Source organism: Scyliorhinus torazame, chromosome 3, assembly GCF_047496885.1.
Source record: "Scyliorhinus torazame isolate Kashiwa2021f chromosome 3, sScyTor2.1, whole genome shotgun sequence".
Classification (NCBI taxonomy): domain Eukaryota; kingdom Metazoa; phylum Chordata; class Chondrichthyes; order Carcharhiniformes; family Scyliorhinidae; genus Scyliorhinus; species Scyliorhinus torazame.
In genome coordinates, this window is record NC_092709.1 from 284,946,906 (window position 1) to 284,966,331 (window position 19,426).

The window sequence follows — 19,426 nt, forward strand, 5'->3', positions numbered from 1 at the left end:
CTGTTCTTGGGGATAGGCTAGTGACCAATGACTACCAAAAGCCCACCGATGTCCACAGCTACCTTGACTTCACTCTCAGTTTGTACTCCCTCTCAGGGCTCTATTTGTCTCCCAGTTTCACTGTCTTTGCTACATCTGTTTTGACAATGCCACTTTTGTTCTGACATTTGTGATTTGTCTTTCTTTTTACTCAATCGAGGAATTCCCTCCACTATGATTGGCAGGGTCCCTCAAGATTTTCTGTTCTCTTGCACTTCTGTTCTCACCTCTGCCCTTCCCTTCGAACGAGAGAGGTCCCCTCATCCTCACCTTCCATCCATCAGCCTTCATATTCAAAAGATCAACCTCCAACATTCCTTCCCCCTCCAGCAAGCACAATTTTCCCTTCCTTCCCAGCATCCTTAAAAGACCGTTCACTTCACGACATCCTGGTCCCTTTTTCATTCTTCCACATCCACCATTCTCCCAACCTCCCTTCCCACACAGCACAAGATTGCAAAATTTGCCCTTTTACCTCCTCCCTTTCCATTGTCCAAGCCCAAATGTTCCTTCCAGGTTGATCAGTAATTCTGTCAATTTGCTGTACCAATGTGGACTTCTCTGCATTTCGGCAGATTGAGACCACTTTGGGGGGCATCTCCTTTCAATCTGCATGTGTGACCCTGAGCTTGTCACCAGTGTTATGAAATATGTGATTTTATTGAATGGTTAAGTTTTGGGATTCTCTCATTCAAACTCTCTTTACTTCAAAGTAAAAGGGGATAGTGAAGTGAGCATGTAGTCCTTTGCGAATTCTGCCTGGCGACAGACAGTTGTCTGCAATTCCTTTGAATCGGTCGCTGGGTATTCAATTAATTTTTAAAAGATAGCAGTCCCTAATTCCTTGTGCCCCCCCCCCCCCCCCCACCTCCAATCTGGCCTCCATATCTTTAAATTCCCACACTAAACTTCATTGCAACAGTGCACTAATGTGGACTCCAGGAACAGCACCGCATCTTTCAGTTAGATATTTTACAGCCTTCTAGACACAACACCGAGTTTAACTATTTTAAATCATAAACACTGCTCACTTTTTTTGGCAAGCAGCTGTTGGCAATTATTCTGCTATTCCCATTTTCATCTCCTCTAACCTCGCCTAAGTGTCTTCTTCGCATCTCCTTTTGCCTTGCACCACACTCCTTTCTGTCATTTCATGTCTCCTGCCTTCCATCATAGAACCGTTTCTTTTGTGCTTTCCCCCTGCTCACCTTTTACTGCCACTGTACTTGCTTAAAATATAGTATGGTCCCAACCTTTTCTAAATCTCAAGTAAGGACGTTGAACTTCTCTCTCCACAGATGTTGCCTGGCCTGCTGAAAATGTCCAACATTTTCTGTTTCTATCCCGGGTTTCCAGCACTTTACTTTTGTATCTGTTGGTGACAGAAGGTATGATTCAGGTTCTGCATGTCCAGCTTTGATGCAGCTGTTTATATTTGCTTGTGTTGAAAAGGTGATGGCAAAAAAGAAATCAATTTTGGGGAGTGAACGGGGCAAAAGAGGGAAACAGTGATAAAAAGTGAAGTTGTACCCCCAGCAAAGCAGCAAAGGAGGAAGCTGGGTCAGAACCACAGTGGCTGGCAAGAGAACAGAACCTAGCCCGCTCAAGAAAAGAAAAATTATCACATCAGTGGAGTCTGTGTACTTGTGGATGTTTGGTGAATTTAGCTTCAGGAGAGGTGACAGGCCAGCAATATGGAAAAAATAATTTCAACGGTGCTGAGGTCCCAGGTTCAATCCCGGCTCTGGGTCACTGTCCGTGTGGAGTTTGCACATTCTCCCCGTGTTTGCGTGGGTTTCGCCCCCACAACCCAAAAGATGTGCAGGTTAGGTGGATTGGCCACGCTAAGTTGCCCCTTAATTGGAAAAAATGAATTGGGTACTCTAAAATTTAGAAAAAGAAATTTGATACGAATTCACTGTAATATGTTATCAGAAGATCACATTTCCTCCACACATCGAATTCTGCAGCTCAGGTGGTGTCAGCTATAAAACGGAGGCAATAAGCTTCTCAATAATCAAGTGTGCACGTGCACACACATACGAAAATTGTCATTTTTCAATATTTACCATGATAGCATTGTCGAAGGCCTGAAGGCCAATGAGGACACCAGTACATTGGCAGGGCGAATACTCCTTAAAACTGAGAGACCATTGTAAAGGTAAAGAGGGAAGATGTTACATGGCCAGTTCGCGAAACAATTTCACGATTCCTACAACTGGCTGTTCTGGTCTGAGAAGACTATATACTGTAAACATATTATCAATTACATATTTCCTTTCACCGATGGGATTATTCTAGTTTCAAATAACAACAAATCTGTGATCATTTCACCTTTACCTTGCAATAAATCAGCAGCACAGAATCTGTATGAGCTGTGTTTTTTTTAAATTAATTGATGTTGGCTTACTTTGGAGAAAAGGAAGCACCAATAGGCCAATACAAGGCCACTTATGTTCCACAGTAGTACAATCAATCCCACACACTTTGCAAACCACACATCAATGTTTTGTTTAAAATCACCCTTTTACACCATGGATTCATCATTTAAAGTTTTGTTTTACTCACCCTCAACTTTGGAAATCGGACCATTTTGTCTGCGTTCATTTGAGAACAGAGCCACTGAAGTCAGTTTATGAAACTCAACAAGCTACGGGTTACAACACTAAATCATTCTTCCTAAACTTCAATTATGACATGTTCGAACTTGGAAAATTAAGTACTGACTCAGTAGTACTGAGCAGTCAAATAGCTGTTGCCAAGGTCTCCCAACCCAGCCATGTTAAAGCAAGAAGGTAATGAAGAATGCCTGAAATACTACATTAGGCCCTTGTACTCAGGCTCAGGATTTATAGCCATTTGGAAACAAATGGATTAATCAGCAATAGACAGCACGATTTTGTGAAGGGGAGGCCGTGCCTCACCAACTTGATTGAGTTTTTAGAGGAGTTGACAAAGACGATTGATGAGGGAAGGGCAGTGCATGTTATTTACATGGACTTCAGTAAAGTCTTTGACAAGGTGCCTCATGGCAGACTGGTACAAAAGGTGAAGTCACAAGGGATCAGAGGTGAGGAGGTAAGATGGATACAGAACTGGCTCGGTCACAGAAGGCAAAGGGTAGCAGTAGATGGGTGTTTCTGAATGGAAGGTTGTGACTAGTGGTGTTCCACAGGGATCTGTGCTGCGGCCTCGGTTGTTTGTGGTATACATAAACGATATAAAGGAAAACGTAGCTGGTCTGATCAGTAATTTCACGATGACACCAAGGTTGGTGGAGTGGCAGATAGTGTTGAGGATTGTCAGAGGATACAGCAGGGCGTAGATAGGTGGGAGAGTTGGGCAGACAAATGGCAAATAGAGTTTAATCCAGACAAATGTCAGGTAATGCATTTTGGTAGGTCTAACATAGAGGGGAAATATACTGTAAATTGCAAAACTCTTAGGAATATGGAAAATCAGAGAGATCTGGGCTTGCATGTCCATAGATCTTTGAAGGTGGTAACACAAGTGGACAAGGTAATCAAGAAAGCATATGGAAAGCTTGTCTTCATTGGACGGGGCATCAAGTATAAAAACTTGCAAGTCATGCTACAGTTGTATAGAACCTTGGTAAGGCCGCATTTGGAATATTGCACACAATTCCGATTGCCACACTACTAGAAGAATGTGGAATCTTTGGAGAGGCTGCAGTGGAGGGTTACCAGGATGTTGCCTGGTCTGGAGGGTGTTAGCTATGTGGGGAGGCTGAATAGACTCGGACTGTTTTCATTAGAAAGACAGAGGTTGAGGGATGACCTGATATGAGGTCTACAAGATTATGAGGGGCATGGATAGAGTGGATGGGCAGGCACTCTCTCCCAGGATGGAGGCATCAGTCACCAGGGGGCATAGGTTTAGGTTTGTGGTGTTTAGAGGAGATGTGCGAGACAGGTCTTGTACACAGAGGGTAGTGCCTGGAACCCGTTGCCAGGGGAGGTTGTGGAAGCAGATACATTAAGGGCATTCAAAAGGCATCTCGACAAATACATGGATACGATGGATATACAGGGATACGGCACAAGGAAGTGCTGAGGGTTTTGGCCAAGGGTGGTATCATGACCGGTCCAGCTTGGAGGGCCGAAAAGCCTCTTCCTGTGCTGTATTGCTCTTTGTTCATAATTGACTTCAATCTCCAATTCAGAGTCAGTCAACCAAACAATCTCCAACGTTAACAGTAAATATTAATACAGTATTTGATGACAAAAGGACAACGTCAATCTTCAATTCAGAGTCAGTCTCAGCTTTGAAAAAACAGGCCATCCCCAACTTTTGTAATAAAATGTTGTGTTAATATTTACTATGAAAGGACAATTGTGGTTTCCAAAGAAGTCAGTCACTCAACATTATTGCTTAGTTTAGATGGCAACTAATTCAGTTGGGAAACAAAGAATACCTTTTGTAAATGCAGAATTCACTTAAGTGGATGGAACTTGCTGCAGTAGCTCATGGTGTTAGTGTTAATTTTTTTCTGCAGCCTTCAACTCAAATATCTTCATGCAATGGCTTGCTGAAAGTGAAACCTGATGAGTCAAATCAGGTGCAGAAAGAGAAACAAAAGAGGAAACAAACATTTAAATGGAGAAGAAAAACCTACCTAAAGAAATTAGATTCCACAGTTTAAATTGTTCAGTTTCTAAGTCAGAGGTTGGTAGACAGACAGTAACAATGATAGAGTGTCATAAAAGTTATGGTGCATAGTGTGTTTTTTGGTTCCAGATCACCATAAAATATCTCTGACATGGTGTTGACCCAAAAGCTAACAAACTTGGGACAAAACCAGAACATATAGGTGTGGTAGGTGTGGTTAGTCAGCCCCCGAGAACAATGCTCAAACCTGTCCTCCATCCCAGGGAAGAATCTGCTCATCCTCGCATTGGTCAGGTGAACATGCATCATTACATTTGGTAACGAGGATAAAATTGATTATAATGACACTGCCTCTGGCCTGACACTCAGATGTCTTCTGCCTGAGAGAGGACTCCGCCATCTGGGGTGATTACCCACTCTCGTCCCAATTGGTCCCTCAAGCCAGGTGACCCTCTTCTGCTGTGTTGCTCTTAAAGGGATAATTATGACAATAGAAACCATGGAAACCAATTTGTGTATTTGGTAATCAATAGCTTTTCCCATAAGAACAAACTCCTTGATCGATCTTGATATCATCTTAATGCCATCTGAATTGATGCCAGATGATCTCAGATGCTCGAGTTTTATATGATAATTTCAACCTGTTTTAGTCAAAGTCTGAAGAAAAAATACTCACCCGAATGCTTCTGTTTAGGTGAATATACCCATTTGAGGTGTTGAGATATTGCCAGATTCTGGGGGTAGACATACTGCAGACCTGAACTGGCCGACTAATATATAATATATATAGCCCCAAGAAAAGATCCAAAAGAAACCAAGACCAAAAGGGGAAAAACAAGACTTCAAGAAAGAGGCAACGGAAGACACCGGAGGAGACGGACCAAGACCCCAGAGGAGGCGGACCAAGACCCCAGAGGAGGCGGACCAAGACCCCAGAAGAGGCGGACCAAGACCCCAGAGGAGGTGGACCAAGACCCCAGAGGAGGCAGACCAAGACCCCAGAGGAGGCAGACCAAGACCCCAGAGGAGGCAATGGAAGACTGCAATTAAGGGCAATGAAGACCTCATGGAAATGGCAATGAAATACTCTGGAAGGAGGGCAATGACAAAAGACCCCGAAAGGAGGGCAACGACGTAAGATCACCAAAGAAGGGCCACGATAAAAGACCCTGTAAGGAGGGCCACACCAAAAGACCCCAGAAGGAGGGCCACGACAAAAATCCCCGGAAGGAGGGCCACGACAAAAAGACACAGGAAGGAGGGCCACAATAAAAGACCCCGGAAGGAGGGCCACGACAAAAGACCCCCTGAAAGAGGGCCACGACAAAAGGACCCCCAGGAGGAGGGCCACAACGAAAGGACCCCTGGAACGAGGGCCACGACGAAAGACCCTCGCAGGAGCGCCATGACGAAAGACCCCTGAAGGAGGGCCACGACGAAAGACCCCCAAAGGAGGGCCACGACAAAAGACCACAGAAGGAGGGCCACGACAAAAGATCCCGGAAGGAGGGCCCCGACGAAAGACCCCCAAAGGATCGCCATGACAAAAGACCCCGGAAGGAGGGCCACGACAAAAGACCCCCAAAGGAGGGCCACAACAAAAGACCACAGAAGGAGGGCCACAACAAAAGACCACAGAAGGAGGGCCCCGACAAAAGATCCCGGAAGGAGGGACCCGACGAAAGACCCCCAAAGGATCACCACGACAAAAAACGCCGGAAGGAGGGCCACGACAAAAGATCCCGGAAGGAAGGCCCCGACGAAAGACCCCCAAAGGATCGCCACGACAAAAGACCCCGGAAGGAGGGCCATGACAAAAGACCCCAGAAGGAGGGTCACAACGAAAGATCCCGGAAGAAGGGCAACAATGAAAGACACCGGAAAGAGGACAACAACGAAAGACCTCAGAAAGAGGGCCACGCCGAAAGACCCCAGAAGGAGGGCAACAACGAAAGATCCCACAAGGAGGGCAACGAAAAACAATAAATGACCAACTGAAGGGTGAAGGAATTGCAGAATGGAAACAAGTCAACACTTCATCGGAGCCAGTCCTGACCAACAGTGGAGCTAAAAAGGGTTTGGCTGAAGTCAAGACAAGCAGAAATGAAGGTTTAATTTGTGAAACGTACACATTCAGGAAGAACATGAAATAAAAACTTCAAAAGAAACTATGAACTATTGAATATAAAAAGGAATCAGTGACAGCAAACTTGAAAAAAAGTTGCAAAAATTTACAGAAGGAAGTTAAAAAGGAGATATTAATGAGATAATGCAGAATAAGCTGACTCCATGAAAAGCAATTAGAAAATAAGAGCAAGTCCGGTAAAGAATTGAATCAGGAGAATAAGAGCTTGAAGAAGGAAGCTTGGCAATGAGAAATTTACTGACGAGGTAAAAACATTGAAGTTGACAACAGAATAAGCAATTCAGACAGAGAAACATACTGAGATTACGTGCCAGAACAAGACTGCTGAATTCATCATGTGAATGGAAAAGCACAAGAAACAATGTGATAAAATAGTCGTGAAAAAGTTGCTGAATCAAAATGTTGGAAAGAGAAAAAACGTTATCACACGACTTAAGTACTAGAAACAGATTACTACGACCATTCCCCCGTGACAGACAGATTGTGAAAGAACTGTCAACACAAAGGACTGTGTTGTATTATGATGGTATGTGTCTGCATGCATTATAATGTAAGGTGCTCGGCAGAGCAGTGATCAACGTGGGACAGAGAATGGCATAGCCCACAGAGTAAAGTGTGGAGTCAGATGGCCAGAGAACAGTCTAGGACAGAACTCGCTAAGCAGCAAGCCTGTATGGAAGAGCTCCACACAAGATAATATTTGGAACTGTCTTTTGTTAAAGTATTTATGTTTAAACACACAAACCTCAAGACCTTATCAATGAACCATTACCACAGCAACAATAAAAGAAAACATATTAAGTGCATAATATAACGGTGTGAATGTGAAACTAGATCCCTGGAATTATCGTCTCCGAGACCGGACTCCTGTCATATCCAGTAGACATGGAGGGATGGATCGTTCGTAAACATGTGGATCACTTGAGGAGTAAGGAGACACTCCAGCCGTCAGTGTTGCCATCACAAAATGTTTTCGAATCTGTAAGCACCGAAGTACCCAACTGATCTGTTAGAGACATAACTGATGTCACCGTGCAAACAAGTAGTAATGAACTGCATGTGCCTGGAGAGGTACACGTTATTGCAGTTCTTGTTAATGTCCATCCAGTAGAAACATCTCAGTCTACAGAATTACAGTGCTCTACAAGAAACCGAAAAACCTCTCAAGGACTCGATTTGCAATTGTCCAACTAGTGTACAATGTTTAGTTTGAGTTTAGGAATGGGTAACTAAGTTATTAAAAATTGTATCAAAGTGTTAAAGGGGGAGGGATGTGGTGATTTGTGGTGATTGTCCCTGTAAGGGCAACACAGCAGAAGAGGATCATCTGGCTTGAAGTCCAAATGGCAGAACATTCATAGAAGACATGTTGGGACCAGGGCAGCTGGGTGTGGGCTACTCTAGGGCAGCCATAGGGCTGCTTCCCTTTGTACAGGTTTTCTTTTCAATAAGTACATTTCATGTTTGTTTATGAATAATTTGTTCCAAGAATTTAGGCAAAAAATGGAATACGTCATGTGCGTACTGCTCCTTTTAATCCAGCGTCAAATGATATAGCAGAGTGAGCTGTTCAGACACTGAAAGGAGGACTGAAGAGCAAAAGATGCAGCAAGAGATGCAGGAGCAATACAGCTTCAAGGCCACTGTCTCTGCTCGTCTTTTTTGTCCTCTGTGCAGCATTTTGTGCAAGAACATAAGATGCTGTTGATTATTTGACCAGGTAAAGCTGTTCCAACATTCACTGAGATGTTGGCCTATCTTTTACCTCAGCTACACCTTCCCTCCACTATCCTCATATCTTTGATTTATCATAGATTATCATAGAATCATAGATTATCATAGAATTTACAGAGCAGAAGGAGGCCATTCAGCCCATCGAGTCTGCACCGGCTCTTGGAAAGAGCACCCTACCCAAGGTCAACACCGCCACCCTCTCCCCATAACCCAGTAACCCCACCCAACACTAAGGGCAATTTATCATGGCCAATCCACCTAACCCGCACATCTTTGGACTGTGGGAGAAAACCGGAGCACCCGGAGGAAACACACGCACACACGGGGAGGATGTGCAGACTCCGCACAGACAGTGACCCAAGCCGGAATCGAACCTGGGACCCTGGAGCTGTGAAGCAATTGTGCTATCCACAAGGCTACCGTGCTGCCCTTAATGTCCAAAGATCTATCGATCTCGGACTTGAAAATATGCAATGTAGCATCGACAGCTGCCTGGGCTAGTGAATTCCAAAGGTTCACATCCCTTTCAGTGAAGAATCTTTTCCTCTAAGTCCTAAATGATCGACCCCTTATTCAGTGATCATGACTGTATTTCATATATATTCCCTCTTTTCCGAGTATTGTCAGTCTTCTTCCTTTCTGAGCTGTTCTGTCTCTTCTAAAAGTATCATGGACAGAGGTTGCAGCAGTTCAAGAAGCCAGCTCATTATCACATTCTCAAGGGTAATTGGCTGAGCCAGTGATAATTGCTTTCAATTCATCCAGTTTATTTCTTAGATTGAGAGGTGCAATATCTCCATTGTCTTAACGTCTGAGTTGTTATTCCTTTACCTTGGCGTATTTGCTGCTTATGATGTGATTCCCCTCCCCTCTATGAATACATGTAAACAGTTTTGAGTCTCAGATTTTGAACCTGGAATTGTGCCAGTTCCTAATCTTAGCCTAATCACAGTGGTTAGCACTGTTACTTCACAGCGCCAGGGTCCCAGGTTCGATTCCCGGCTGGGGTCACTGTCTGTGTGGAGTCTGCAGGTTCTCCCTGTATCTGTGTGGGTTTCGTCCGGGTGCTCCGGTTTCCTCCCACAAGTCCCGAAAGACGTGCTGTTAGGTGAATTGGACATTCTGAATTCTCCCTCTGTGTACCCGAACAGGCGGCGGAATGTGGCGACCAGGGGCTTTTCACAGTAACTTCATTGTAGTATTAATATAAGCCTACTTGTGACAATAAAGATTATTATTAGCCAAACCATCAAGTTAAAGTGGAAACGGAGTGTTCACAATCAGACAGATGGAGATTTAAAATTTGGGGCGCAACAGCCTGGCTTCTTTCACTCATTAATTAGTGCAGAAAATTACAGATTTGGCAAAGAGAATGGAACATCCTCCCATTCTAGGTGTAGAACGGCATGTTGTACGAGTGGGAACATCTACGAAAACTAAACAGCAAATGATTTAAGTGGTGTTTTTGGTTCCTTTTGGGTTGAATATTTTATCGCTTGACATTTACCTTGAAAAGGTGTATGAGCAGTCTTGGTGCAAACCAACCGAAATGTACTTATTCACTTTCAGCCAAATGTATAACCTGCAGTCACAATTATACCCGTCCTCTTTGTTGGTGCTGAATTCTCTCTCTCTCTCTCTCTTCCGCCCCCCCCCCCCTCCCCCCACCAACATTGTCCCCAAATATGCCTTCAATGCCATTTTTCTTCAATTAGGCAGTGTGAGGCCTCAATGAGCTGTACCTGAACATGACCTGCACACAGTGCAAACTTTCAAAACACTCAAACTTCCTTAAAATCAACTTTATGACACAGTTTATGGACCTTCTTCAGTCCATGAAATGCAAAATAGAATTCTATTCAATCGAAGTCACCATCCTGCAGTGAGAGAAGACTCATCATCTGGAGTCACTGTGAGTAACCATGATGGAACTAATTTTATCTACACCTCACCAACAGAGAGGGCAACAGAGAGCCAACTGTAATACACTATAGAGTGCATCACATGAAATTAACATGTTAAAAATGAATTCCTTTCTATACAATAGGTCAGAAAGCACAACTACTTCAAAGTAAGTATCACTATTTGACATAATTTATACATTTCTCAGCCCGAAGCTTTGGTGTGACAGAACATCATTCTTCTCGTCTCTTGATCGATATTTTCACAGTAATTAAGTAATTCGCAGTAATTAAGTAGAACTGAGCATATTAGGATATGTATATGGCTGCATGGTGGCACTGCTGCCTCACAGCTCCAGGGACCGGGGTTCAATTCCGACCTCGGATGACTGTGTGTGGCGTTTGTATGTTCTTCCCATGTCTGCATGCCTCCGGGTGGTCTGGTTTCCTCCCACAGTCCAAAAATGTGTGGGATAGGTGGATTGATCATGCTAAATTGCCCGAAGTGTCCAAAGGTTAGGTGGGGTTCTGGGGTTACAAGGATAGGGTGGGGGAGTGGGCCTAGTTAGGGTGCTCCTTCAGAGGGTTGATGTAGACTCGATGGGCTGAATGGCCTCCTTCTGCACTGTAATGATTCTAGAATTCTGATTCTATCAGGTGAAACAATTTAAAATGTTTGGAAAGCAGCAACCTACACTTGACAATTATGCCCTAGTTTGTCCCACCCCAATATTCTAATTATCCAGAAATTCTAAGGAGCCAACTGCATTAAAATGACACATGAAGCACAATTTAAAGCACAATTCAAATTAACCAGTAAGTTGAAATTAGATTTTGAATTAACCAGTAGATCCTTGGCCAGATACAACTGCTAGATAACTTCATGATTTGGAGCAAATCCAAAGGCATCTGTTCCTCTGAAGCTAGACCATTGAAAGCATTGGCGTTTACAAAATCTGATGCCCTCCTGCCTGACAATTCAATTTAATGTGCATTACTGACACAAAATGTATTGTCATCTTTCACCAAAAGCATCTGAGAACAATATGTTAGCTTCCCCAATGACTGTGTTGCATTGTTCAGTGTGGAACTAAGCCATTCAGACCAAAAGGACCATGATTTAATCCGCCTGCACCTTGAAGTTGATCTTAGCCAGTGTAGTGGTAAATGCACTACTGTGATAACTGCTGAAAAACACTCAAATGCAGAAGACAATATCAATTTCACATAGCCTGCCAACCAATGATTGTACAAGTTCAGTGAGTATACATAGAACAGTCCAGATGAATATGGGCCTTTAGGCGAGGAGCAGGGGAAAGTGGAGCATTAGAGATATTTATAAAAAAGTTATCAAAGCAATAGCGTTAGCCATGGCAGCTCTAAACCTTCCTAACACCAATTTCCCAGTTCTCGACGACCCAAAACAGGCTGCACTTTGAAATTAATTTATGCATTGCATTACACACACACTGCAAAAACTGTTGGATCTACTCCTGCACTTCTACTAAATGAGAAATTTCACTTTAGTGTTTTGCCTTGTGATTTACAGTCTCTCTCCGTCGTTTGCTGAACAAGAGTTTCTGAAATGGTCAAAAGGCTTCACCTGAAATCTTAACTTCTCTATTCCCATCATATCGACAAAGCAATCAGGATTTTTCTTTGGTTTTGTTATAACAACAAAATTTGGAGCGGATGAGAAAGACAAATTTTCCAACCAACAGGATGCCAAATAAAATTGAGAAAATGCTGCCCAGAGGAAGTTCAGTTTATGTCAGTGGTCAGAGAGATGCAAATATTGATGATCAGTTTTGACGGCAGCTTGCCAAGCAGCAGTATCTACTACATGTATTTTCCAGTTTTCACATGAAAACAAACACTTGGCTGTCCCTGCTGACACCACAGTTTGCATTCTTGTTCAAGCATCCTGCAGAGCTAACTTCACAAATTACGCACAGGCCTTCTCAAGTAATTTAAAGCATGTATGTGACTGAAACAGTTTGCTGTCCCAAACAATGCCCTGCACAAATTTGTCCCGAATGGCATCCATTTAACAATTAACAATGTTAACTTACAAATCTGATGTACTTGCAGTCAACATTCAACACTATTGATAGCGTATGGTTCTGTTCCCAGTACTGTTCTTTTAAGGATTAAAGCAGCTTTTCAAAACAAAAAAATTGAATCTTTGCAAGATCAGATTCCAGCTGAAAATTTAGTTGGAACCAAACATTCCAGACAACTGCATGACCTCTGTAGCACTCCCGGAATTTGCACACATCATCATAAGATCAGGTATGCAAAGCCATTTAGAATACCCCCCAAAAGATGGCTTAAAAAAAAAAATCAAACTTTTGTGCAGAAACAATCGATGGATTTTAAACGGTCAAATGTAAACCCCTTCTCTACTCAATACTAAACCAGTATTTTGCATATGATGTAAGATGTAAATGTCAACTCATCTGTAAATGCCCCATTGGAAATATTTTTAATTCCTTGCAGATTCACCGGAATAATTTTAGGTCCGAATGCATTCATCTGGCGGTAATTACAAATTGCACTCCCCCCCCACATTCCTCTCTAACAGTGAGAAATGAATTAACTGCTATTATCTCCAAAGGACTGGTGGGCCTCATGTGGAGAAGGAAGGAAGGTAAACAAATGGCAAAGTTAAGGAAAATATATTTTCTTTTATCTTAGAGATTATTGTTGGCTCATTTGTGCAAGTTTATTTTTATATCTCACAGTTGTTTCTGTTCTGATAAACTAGCACATGTGCCAATCTCTGAATAAACCTAGCAGATAAGCCCAGCACAAAAAGCCAGTAAGTAATTGTGCATAACAGCACTGAAAGTATAAAAATATTGGCAAAAAACAATTATTTTTTAAACTGGTAAACTGAAGGAACTAATGCTTTAGATGCCATTCGGCAAAATTAACTTGCTATTCCTCTGGAAACTCACATGCCTGATAATTTAATGCAATCAAGGTAAAAGAAAAACCGTACTGATTTTTCCTTCAGACTTTGTAATGAATGTTTTTCAGCCCAACTTACTATATATAGTCTACTGAGCAAACCTATGTTGTACTACAATTTACTCTTATAATATTTCTGCAGAAAATAACCTTGCAACACCTCAGTCCTACTGATATGATTTTCTAAAACAACTGTATGAATTGCAATGCTTATGAGATATACTTTAAACTTCTCGATTTTAATATAAGACTTCCTCATTTCAAAGTTTTCTTGAGCTATACATTTGACGATTTTTGATCAGAGTGAGACCCATTTGAACTGATTATTTTTCGACATTGAACGAGCCACATTTAAAACCAGAGGTGTGGGACAAAGCAGTGTTTTGAGTTTGTGCAGCATTCCAAATCAGCGTCAACCGAATGAAGGGGCACTTAAAAGCCAAGGCCACAAAGAATAACTAAAAGTTCACTGTTATTGTGCTTCCTTTCCGGTCTTATTTTCAATCCAGCTTGTTAAAGGTATGCAAACCAATGTGAATAGGAAGATATGCTCATCCCTCAGCTGGCCTCAATCCCCAATCCAACACAATTCAACAAATTAATGAAGATCTTTTCATCAGCGATCATTGGCATGATCGGATATTGGCAACAAGGCACTTGTTAAGTAAAATATGACTCAAGCCCAGGAAGTAAACTTCAAACTTTTTGTCGTTTGCTCATTAAATTTCCCTGCCTCACTTCACAATATTTCCACTCACCTGTGTTGATTTTCTTCTTTTAGAAACACTACCTGGGTTCACTGGATCAACTTTCATGCTCCCTTTCATTGTCAGTGGCAATGTCGGTAATGCACAAAGCTCAGTCCGTCACCAAGTGCCTGTTGTCACGAACATTTTGGGTGTTGTTAAGAAATGATCTATGGTTGCAGTAGTCTCACTATCAACTGAAGGTTACAGACTGTTTGAACCAGTAAAACTGGGTTATATCAGATGGGAATGCGGACCTTGAATATTTAAAGGCTATGCAAATGAACACAAGTTTGAAATTTAACCCTTGGAGATATTTCAGTGCAGGTATCAAATAGAAAGGCTGTTAATGAAGGGCATACTTTTGTTCTGTACGTTCCACATAATAAACCTTTTGAAATTCAGACTTTATTGTCTATGGAGGTTACATATATCAAGATGGCACATATTTAGAAGTCAGTTTTGTGCACCCAAAAATAAGAATTAATTTTGAAAGAAATGCTGGAAATATCGAGCTTCATGCTGCAACATCAATCCCCCATGCTGTGAGATTATAGTTTTTAACCCAGACTCTCCACAAATTCCCAATCTCAGCCACAGCTACAAGTGGTTCATACAATGGAGGTGGTACTATGCCATGTTAGTTGCCTCCCTTAAGTTGTGAAAAGTCATCCTCAGCCGATCATAAATCAGTTCATGTCATGGTGGCAAGATTGGGCTAGTTTAGCTCAGTGGGCCAGACAGCTGGTTTGTAATGCAGAACAACGCTAGTAGCGTGGGTTCAATTCCTGTACCAGCTTACCTGAACAGGCGCTGGAATGTGGAGACTAGGGGCTTTTCACAGTAACCTCATACTTGTGAATAAAATGTTATTATTAGGGCTGGTTTAGCTCAGTGGGCTAGACAGCTGGTTTGTGATGCAGAACAAGGCCAGCAGCGTGGGTTCAATTCCCGTACCAGCTTACCCGAACAAGCGCCGGAATGTGGCGACTAGGGGCTTTTCACAGTAACTTCATACTTGTGACAATAAAAGGTTATCATTATTAAGAGCATAACAGCTAGCCAGTTATACTGTTAATCCAAATCTCATTGCACACACTGTCACTGAATGAAGACGGTAACAGTGTACTGGTAAGGAGACTGATGAGCTGCTTGAGAGTTGTTCATGGGTTGCTGCAGATGTTGTGCCATTGCCTGATTTGTTTATTCCTATTCTGTCAACTTATCACATTCTTCATTCTCTAAACTGTATGTTCCTGTGATAATAATTTGCAAGTCATAAATTTCACATCCACTTTTCTTACACTGAGGAAATAAGAGCCATGCATTCCATCCACAGCAACAACTCAGGTGATTTGTGCGCATCTAATTAACATTTTTTGACAAGATCTATTTTAACCACAGTTGCAACCTTCTGTACTTCAATTATTTCCAAATAAAATTAACATCTGCTAAAATTACTTGACAAGTCACTTGCAATTATACAAAAGCATGCAAGACTCTGCAACAGTTGATTGTGAATTACGTTCAAGTCAATGAGATTATGGAAAAATAGATTATTCATTTTTTCAGAAAAATGAATTTTTCAGCTGATACACAGATGATACACAGCTCCTGCCGTGTATTCACTATGCCTTACTAACTCATATCCACATTGGATAAAAGCAATTTTAAAATGTAGGGATTTTAACTGTCTTCCCTAGAATTGGTTGCGCAATGCAAATATGCAAAGGTCAAATATTGGCAGACAAAAGCTCAAGTTATATTAGTTGTGAATGAATACATCATTGATTTTCCACTCCAGGAAACACTCAATGAGAACAAACGTGCAAAGAGAAGCAAAATACTACATTTACTGCAAATCTGAAATTAAAAGAGAAAATGCTGGTCTCGGTAAATTCTGTGCCGAGAGTCATTATAGTTAACATTTCAAATTGATTAACTTTCTCCAAAATGGAAGAAGAAAATAGACAGAAAATGGTGGATAAACTCAGGTCTGGCAGCGTTTTTCCAGCATTTGCTGGTTTTATTTCAGATCTCTACCATCTGCAGTATTTTGCTTTTAAGAAACTGCATAAGTTCCAAAAGTAAGTTTGCAAGTACTAACAGGAACATCGCCTAGGTTTTCTTGGAATTGCTGACCACAAGCATCTGTTTGCTGAAAAGATATGTAGATAATTAAATATTTATGCCATTTAAATATTTATGCTGTGAAACATTTTTCTCTTCCCTTCAGGTGTTAAAGAGCTCAACAAAGTATTGGTATCGATGCCCATCTGGGTCCTTCCACCCTTTCCCATCCCTCTGACCACATGCCTTCTTCTAACTCCAGCTCCTGCCGTGTATTCACTATGCCTTACTAACTTTCCTTTCTCTAATGCTGAACATTTTGTGCTCAGCAAAGGACTCAGTTTTATCCCATTATGCCCTTGGCGCAATTAATTTGAGGCTTGGCATGATGCTGAAATCCTCTTCCATGGGCTGGTTTAGCACAGGGCTAAATCGCTGGCTTTTAAAGCAGACCAAGGCAGGCCAGCAGCACGGCTCAATTCCCGTACCAGCCTCCCCGAACAGGTGCCGGAATGTGGCGACTAGGGGCTTTTCACAGTAACTTCATTTGAAGCCTACTTGTGACAATAAGCGATTCTCATTTAATTTCATGTCTTTGTCTGCGTTCTTACTTGGGCAGGAACCCTCACTCCCCATCAACGGGTCTTTTGATCCACCTCTGGTATTCTCCCTCTACCTGGATCCTTCCCTCTGGCCTCTTACCTGTTCTTTATCTTTTCATTGAGAACTGTCACTGTGACATCAGCCAACTTAATTTCTCTGCTTCCCTCACCCGCTGCAACCTGGTCTCTCAGATCCAACACTGACTTTCTTATTAAAGCTGCTGACAAAGATGGTGCTGCTGTTGTCTGGCATACCAGCTCCCAGACACTTCTTCCATCCTTCACCACCAAACTTCAAGCTGTTGCTTCAGGACTGTCAGTGATCTCAACTGCTCTGGGAGCTTCCCGCTACAGCCTCCAACATCAGCTTTTCAAGCCTGTAGAGCCTCCTTCTCCATCCTTTCCAAAATTCAGAAACAGGACTGTCCTGGTAGACCCGTCATTTCAGCCTGTTCCTGCCCCGGTGAACTTCTTATCTTGGCTCTCTCCCCTTGTCCAATCTCTTCCCACCCCTATCTTCATGATTCCTGTGATACCCTATGCTATTTTAACAATTTCCAGTTTCCTGGCGCTAATCGCCTCCTCTTCACAATTGACATCCAATCCTTCTACAATTTCATTCCCTACCAGGTGTATTCAAAAAGGAAATGGGAAGGGTAATTGCCCAACATGTCCCCTCTAGTGTAACAGGGAAGAGTAACAAGCCCATGGAACCATGGATAGCCAGAGACGTTCGATGACCAGAGGATACAATGAGAAGGAAAAGAAGCTTTCAGCAAGTACAAGGGAGCAAATCAATGGAGGCATTAGTGGAGTACAGAAAGCAGAAAGTGCAGGATGCAATTTAAGAAAGCAATTAGGAGAGCAAAGAAGGGAAATGAGAAAGCTCTGGCTAGTAAAAAAAAGTACCTGTATGAGTTATTGGCATGTCATAACATTCAAGACTATGGGCCATGTGCTAGCAAATGGGATTAGGTAGGCAGGTCAGATGTCATTCATGCGTTGGTGCAGACTCTTCTGCGCTGTATTGGATTGGATTGGATTTGTTTATTGTCACGTGTACCGAGGTACAGTGAAAAGTATTTTTCTGCGAGCAGCTCTCTGTGATTCTGTGACTCACGATAGTCTGAGGGCCCTCCACTTCTTCAAACAATCACCATCCACTACTACTCTTGTCTGCCTAGCTGAACTTGTTCTCTTCCTCAACAATTTTTACTTCAACTTGCCTCGCTTCCTCCAAATTAAGTGCGTGGCTACAGTACCCACATGGGTCCCAGATATGCCTGTATTTTTGTGGAGCAAGTGGAACATTCCTGGTTCCAGTCCTACTAAGGCCCCCCTCCCACATCTCTTTTTCCGGTATATCAATGGCCGTATTGGTGTCGCTTCATGTTCTCGGCAGGACTTGGAAAATATCTAATTTTTTGCTTCCAACTTCCACCTCTCTCTCACCTTCACACAGTCCATCTGCAATACATCCATTCCCCTCCTGGTCTTCCCTGTCTCGATTTCTATGTATCGATTGTCTATCAATATTCATTACAAGCCCACCTACTCCCACAGCTACCTCAACTACACTTCCGCACATCCTGCTTCCTATATGGACTCCGTCCCATTTTCCCAGTTTATCTGCAGTTGTAGCATCTGTTCCAATGATGCTAGGTTCCACAACAGCCCTTTTGTCATGTCTTCCTTTTTCCTGAGCCAAGGCTCCCACATGCCCTCAACCATCGTGGCTGATGGGGCTCTCAACCGTGTCTGACCTATTTCCCCGCACATCTGCCCTCACCCTTTTCCCTCCCTCACAGAACTATGATACGGTTCCCTTAGCTTAACCTTTCACCCCACCAGCCTCTGTATTCAAAGGATCATCTTCCATCATTTCTGCCAACTCCAGCACAATGGTCCCATGAAACATCTCTTCCCCTCACTCTGCCATCAGGATTCCATAAGGATCGTTCCATTACCCTATCACCCCCATCATTTCACCCCCCCTCCCGTGGTCCTTGCCATGCAATTCCACGTGCAACATCTACCCATTTAACTCCTACCTCCTCACTGTTCAAAGCACCAAACGCTCTTTTCAGGTGAAGCAGCAATTCACTTGCACTTCTTTCAATTTGGTCTACTGCATTCGCTGCTCACAATGTGGTCTCCCCTATAATGGGGAAAACAAATGCAGACTGGGTTACCGCTTTGCAGAACACCTTGGCTCAGCCCGCAGTCATGAATGACCCAGACCACTTCTTGCCATTTCAATTCATCACCTTGTTCTCATGCTCACATTTGTGGCCTCGACCCACTACAATGCTCCAGTGAAGTCCAATGCAAACTAGAGGAACAGCACCTCATCTTCCAGTTAAGAACTTTGCAAGCTTCTGGACTTTAACTTCAGGCCAAGAACTCTGTCCCTCCATTTTTTTGATTTTCTAACTTCCTTGCCCTAGAAGGGCAAGTCTGTAACTTGTTCTTATGTTTTGCATTCAGAGATCGCTGACCTTGTTCTGCTCTTCATACATCATGACCTTTATATGCCAGGGTTAACATCTACCTTAGTCAGTAACACTATCATTAGCACTCCCTTTG

At 42.7% G+C, this 19,426-nt stretch overlaps 1 protein-coding gene across 13 annotated transcripts in view; it reads right to left on the reverse strand.

Moving 5' to 3' along the window:
• Positions 1 to 19,426, reverse strand: part of nedd4l (NEDD4 like E3 ubiquitin protein ligase) — a 635,409-nt gene that overhangs the window by 270,683 nt on the left and 345,300 nt on the right. The window contains exon 1 of one of the 13 annotated variants that reach the window (XM_072497354.1): positions 14,181 to 14,355. The exons of the other annotated variants lie outside the window; for them this stretch is intronic. Coding sequence (XP_072353455.1) covers positions 14,181 to 14,249 — 69 coding nt within the window. The 5' untranslated portion in view covers positions 14,250 to 14,355. Of the gene's footprint in view, positions 1 to 14,180; positions 14,356 to 19,426 lie in introns of those variants that run through there. 13 annotated transcript variants of the gene reach the window in all.